Genomic DNA, 6,000 nt, shown 5'->3' on the forward strand with positions numbered 1-6,000 from the left:
CCTCACATTCAGGCGACCCTGGTGTGAAATAGCGAGTTCAACACATTATAAATTGCCTTGAGAAACCAATGTCCCCATTTTAAGGAGCATCTGTACAGAAATGCGTGTTGTATTGCGTTTGTTTTTATTTCAAAACATACTCAGTACTGATGGCCTCACGAACTATTCCATATATCGAACAATGGCAACATGTTTCCTTGGATAGTATGTACAATATGCAGCAAACATTTTGTCAAAAGGCTTCGAACTCGCGGAGATATGCGATTGGTGTCGACGAAGTGCTTTGCCATAAAGACGTCGGGTTTCCTCTCCTGTTCACTCCTCAAACGCAACAATGTGCCATATATCACCGCACAGTGCTCTGATCGCCGAGATTTTTGCGGCATCGGAACACTGTGGCATGTGTCTTACAATATCCAAGGTTATACGCATCCCTCTGTGTTGACACGCAGGGGATACCACAATTCATGGGTTTTGAACAAAGGTCAGGAAAAGAACGCTTGGAGCCATTAGCGATGTCGCGTCTATTCGCCGGTTATCTGAGTGCGGTAGAGCCCTAGTGGCATACGGCTGAACACATACCGATTTTCATATATGTTTATTACCTATCTGCAAGCAGTACAACCATCCCACCACGTTAGAAAACGTTTGTGGGAGGTGAGATCGTGTTTGAGAAGCTCACAGTCGCTCCGACAGCAACATCAAACCTTGGTCTACCAAATTGTTCCCCCATTCATGCTATGGAATTTATACGGTGAAATGATTTGAATGAGTACGTAGTCAATGACCTCTGTACGTGTTGAATGTGTCCTCCCTTCATGTGTTCAAAACTCGAGAGGGCGCAACACCCTGAGCGTGCAGGCCGACTGCCGAGAAATGCATTGCCGGGTTTATCTTGCACTTCCGATATTACCGGATTTGATTCTTCCGGTCGCAGTTTGAACGGCGGCGGTTAAGCTCCAGTCGGCAACCCTCAATGCCGGAGTTGACCTTCATTTCCGGGTCCCAATATATTCTCTATCTCATCCAATCGTGACCGGCCTCGTTCACGATGCTACAGATAGAAGGTGGCTCAACGCGTTATCATAATCTGTTGGCAGACTCATGGCATGCTCGTCGTCCTTCTTGCACTCATGTCGAACGACAACTGTCGACCAGGGAGTAATCTCCACATCCTCATTCTCAACACCATGCAAGAGGCTTTGGCGGCACGTCTGCGATACAATGCAAGTGATAATGTTCACCCCTTTCGCGAGGTTCAGTCTCCTGTTGGGTTGGATCACCGATTATTTGCTGCCGTTCTTCAAGCTGCGGATCGGATTCATGCAGCGTGCAGCTGCCAATGTGAGAGTCGTCTTATATTACATGCGCGTACCTGCGACTGAAGTTGGGCTAGATAACGTGGACTGGAAGCTAGAGGAGTACATGAATATGACTCCGAAGACCCGCGGTGTAGCCACGGAGCAACAGAATGACCAACTGAAACAGGCGTTTCCGGTGGATCTGCCGGGAGAGTCCGGTGTTCCACCGGCAATCCATGTCCCAGCTACCATCGCCGATTCTGACGGTGTCATTCTCGCATGGATTCTTCCCAACCTCCTCCCAGTGGATATACAGGTTTGTAACATCGAGACGTATATTAAAACTTGCTAATCAACATCCATTCAAGACAGACCTGTGGCGGTCAACGGACGGCCTTGCTCCAATTCTTGACAAGCCATCACCGAACACCGATTCGTGGCGTCTCTGGAAGGAGAACTTCAAGCACGACAAACACACACTCTGCGGTCTTCTCAGTATCGCACCGCAGATGGTTCCTCAAGGAGTACGTACTCTGTAATATTTGGTTGGAAATACTAATGAATTTTCGCAGGGACGAAACGGGCCAAAGCCTCGAAGGGCTTTGCTGAGCGTGAAGTGCAGGAATGGCTGGAACGCATTACCGAAGTCGGGGCTATCCTCGACGCGGTGATGCAAATCGTCGCTCCAACGCAGTACCGGCAGATCACGGAATTCCTGAACGAACATGTCGCCCCACACATTCCCTGGCCGGTCACCGGGATTGCACTGCAAATTATATGGAACCGGAAGACCACCTATCATCGCGACCAGAATAGCTTCCATTTGTGGTACGACCTCCTGGTCACTGTTGGCAACTACGGTGACCAGGCATACCTCGGACTGCGCGGTCTCGGTTACTCGGTCCCATATTCGCCTGGCACTGTAGCCGTTATATTGGCCAAATACGTCGAGCATGGAGTGCCCGAAGTGCAGGATACTCGAGTCGCGATTTCATGGTACAATCGCCGGGAGATGGTCAGGGTATGGGGTGGGAAGGAGATGTCGACGACTGCCGAATCAAATGTTCAGTCGCTGATGCGTTCGGTAATGGACTCGGTATTCGCTCGTGGACTCTGAAACTTATCTGACATGCTGGAACTCATCATCAAACACGCATTACAGCGCAGCTAGGGACATGTATCACAATGAAAACCGTCACTGGGTCTTTGTACGCTTCCGAAGTTGGCCACCCTCGCCGGCTGTCCCTGACCTTTGGCGTGTTGTCCGCTGCCTTGCCCCTGTATCATTGCCGGATGAACCACCTGGCGCCTGCTTCGGTACATCCACTGCTCTGGTTGGCGGAGTGGACGTGATCTTGACTCCCGCCGCGAGCCCCGCGGCAGTGACCTGGACTGCACGTGTGGACCGCCGCTAGATAAGCCACATTAGCGCACCGGTTATGCCGAGTGACCGTGTACTATACCGGTGGTTGTTGAAGCTGCTTGGGCGCAGCCCCCGCAACCTTCGTGCCGGTGGTTCCCTCGGTTTCGTCGGTTGTTCCATTGCCGGGCAATGTCGAGGAGGATGGTCCAGCACCTAGAGAGATTAGCGGTGCTGGTTATAAGCCATGAGACATTGTAGCCCTTATTACCGAAGCACTCACCGTTGTCCGCAGCTTTCCCCTTTTTCTTCACTGGGCGTGGCATCGGACCGGTCCGTTTCGGCTTCCACCCAGCTTCGAGCGTCAGCTCCATCATATCGCAGAGGACATTCATGCGCTCGGGGAAGGATCCTTTGAGGAGATTACCTGCGCCGCAACGCAATAGTGTCAAGGCGCTCTGCCCGAAATCATCTCCGCTGTCGAATTCCGGCGGAGGGGACTCTTCTCGGAAGTCGTTCGCTTGACGGGAGTCTCGGGCGAGGAGTCCGAACACCAAGCAGATCCTTTGCACCGAGACGCGGTCAAGATCCTCGCGGACCGATTGATCGCCGATCCAGTCGAGCAGTCGGACCACCTCTTGTGCGTCGTTGTAGAGATCATGGCCAACAAACCCGTGGACGTTAGCCCATGTTGCCCACGGAGCGGCTGGAATGGGTGGAATGTCCACCTTCGTCTCGAGCTATGATAGTGATATTATTATTATGTCTTCGGCACTGAAGTCGCCCACTCACCGCCTTGGCTACACGGGTCAGGAGGTTCTGGTACTGCGTCTCGGCGCACAAGCTCTCGAGGAACGGGACGACCCCGCCGGGTTTGACACCATACGGTGCCGGACGCTCCGCCGGAAGTACGGTTGTTCGACGCACAACCGGCGAACGGAGGCCTGACGGCGGTGGTGTCCTCACGTCGACGTACCCTGGGCCGTCATAGTCTTCCGACGCAGCAGTGGGTGTCTCGTCAATGCCGGTGTCCTCGAGCGACTTCCGAACCTCATCGCCGTCGCCATCCTCGTCTTCCTCCTCGTTCTTCCGACCCTCCTTGTCACTGTCGGTATCGTCCCCGGACTCGTCGTGATCACCATCACCAGATTGGAGCTCTTCGAACTCGTCCTCTTCTCGGTCCTCCTTATCAGCCTCGTTCTCGAAGAAGTTGTCGTTCTCCTCGTCGGAGGAGGAGGGTCCCTTCCCTTTGCCCTTGCCCTTGCGCTTCGCCGTCTTGCCCCGTTTACGACTCGTACGCTTCCCGGTGGAATACTCGCCATCCGTGTTCCTCTTGGACTTGCCGCCCCGCCTAGACTTTTTGGACGGACCAGCTTCGGCACCGTTTCCGGGAAACGCTCTCGGTAACGTCGTCCACATACAGTGCTCGGTACTGACCGGGATATGATCAGCGGTGGGCTTGTGCAGTCCGCGCAAGAGGTGAAAGCGGCCCTCCGGAACTTGAAACACCTCCCCCGGGCAGGCTCAGCGTAATCTTCCGGTGCCGGCAATGATGCCTCTGTCTGGAGGATGTACTGGAACCAGTTATTCTGAGCCTTGATCGACATCTTGCTCATGCAGTCGAACTTATCCTTGAATTCGGACGTTAAATAGTCTTCTGGGGATGTACTTTTCGAGTTCCGGTTTTAATGGTGCTCCATGGGACAGAGTTGAGCAGCACACCGTCCCCAGTGGCAGGCCTATCACCGAGACTTAGTCGGTAATACACTAGAATTGTGGTTACTGACTGAGATGGAGCCGGAAAAAGTCGCAACCGTGGGCGTAAACTTCTTTGCTCGTCATCTTCTTGCCATTGTGACTAGAGTGAAATGGCTGCGGTAGACCGTACATGTGTTTGATGCCACGGTGGATGAGCGATCCCGCCGTTGCCGACGGAATAGGTTTTGGTCTCTGAGCGCCTGTGTGTTCGGCAATAAGCGGCAATGAATCGTAAATGCGCAAGACCTTTACCGGAGGGTCAGCATCACCGATCATGCCGAGCAGCCTACTGAAGGTCTCCAAGCAGGCCACCTTCGTGTTCGTGTCCCAGAGTTGGTGCTTTTGCAAGGCGTCGGCCGTCTCCATGTACTGTGTGGTGTCGTCGCTGCCGACTGATTCAGTACTCATGAAAGGGATTAAGGGATTTCTTTACAAATGCGTATTGACCTGACCGCCAATAGCTGGGCGGGTGGTGTATACAAAGACCGCGGCACCACAAACGCGGAACATGAATTTGATGAACTCTTCGACGATGTGGACCATATTCTTGTTTGCGTAGCTAAAATATAATCAACACCGACAGTGGCACACTTGCAAACGCATCCATACTCTCGCTGAAAGTCCGGAGGCGGTGGCTTCGTGTTGTACTCGGCAGCCAAGTCCAGCCACTCCTCTTGCTCCTCCTCGTCAAGTTTCTTCCACATCTCCGCCGCCTGGCTGTTCTTCATGCCAAAACTGGCGTCCTTGCCGCCTCTCCTCAACGTCTTTGAAATGCTTACTGTACCAGAGGCCGCGGCCGGTGAACAGCCTGAGACCGCACCAGTCCGGTGTTCCCTCCTGGCGGTCGGCAGTGTGGTTGCTGAACCACAGCGAACATTTCTACGCAGATTAAGAAAGAGTTTGTGTCGAATCACGTAGGACTCACCTTTTGCACGAAGCCCGCCAAGAACGGGGTGTCAAGCCCCGCGCTGCAGAAAGACCTCCACAAGTTTTTCTCGATTGTCCGGCGGGTTGCCGTCTGTGCAGGCTTCCACTTCTCTATCCTTTTCGCATCTCCGAAACCTCGGAATTCTTCCACTGGAAATCCGCAAATGGGTCTTCGGGAACGTTTTCGGTAGTCGACATGGTGCAAGCAGAGTGAGAAAGATGGTGGAGTGAGAGATCTAGGGAATAATTGATGCGTCGAGGACAGTCAATCCATCTCAGACCGGAATTTTTTGTATACATTTATTTGGTCCTGTTTCAACTCAGCGAACAGTAGGAGTATATCTCTGCCGATGCTTGATACCATCGATATCAGTGAGCTTTCCCCTCACTCATCTGTCCTCTCGCTCTCCCATCATGCCCCTCGCCAACCCCCAGCAAGCTCGAGTAACTCAATACTACAACTTCGCAACATATTACACAAAGGACGGCTCCAGCGCACAAAGAAACGCAGGATCGACCCAGGCCCGCCGGTTTACGCACCGGCCGGCCAAGAGGACTACCGGAGCGGGCCCTCACGAGTGCCGGATCCGACACCTCAATCAGACACACGTGACGATGAAACCACTTGGGAGATGCCTGAAGTTACCCAGCTGG

The 6,000-nt window shown here is 53.2% G+C and overlaps 1 protein-coding gene across 1 annotated transcript; it reads right to left on the bottom strand.

The window, feature by feature from the left end:
- Nucleotides 1-2,496: 2,496 nt before the first annotated feature.
- On the bottom strand, nt 2,497-5,147 carry BXZ73DRAFT_100780 (uncharacterized protein; the record flags this gene model as incomplete). Its single annotated transcript, XM_048014682.1, has 10 exons — nt 2,497-2,546; nt 2,604-2,712; nt 2,765-2,877; nt 2,945-3,401; nt 3,454-4,093; nt 4,171-4,318; nt 4,449-4,619; nt 4,689-4,804; nt 4,853-4,978; nt 5,029-5,147. The coding sequence occupies 10 exons, from the start codon at nt 5,145-5,147 to the stop codon at nt 2,497-2,499; spliced, it is 2,049 nt and encodes a 682-aa protein (XP_047878703.1).
- Between the last annotated feature and the right edge of the window lie 853 nt (nt 5,148-6,000).

The sequence above is a fragment of the Epithele typhae genome (genome assembly GCF_022376455.1).
Source record: "Epithele typhae strain CBS 203.58 chromosome Unknown BXZ73scaffold_19, whole genome shotgun sequence".
Taxonomy (NCBI): domain Eukaryota; kingdom Fungi; phylum Basidiomycota; class Agaricomycetes; order Polyporales; family Epitheliaceae; genus Epithele; species Epithele typhae.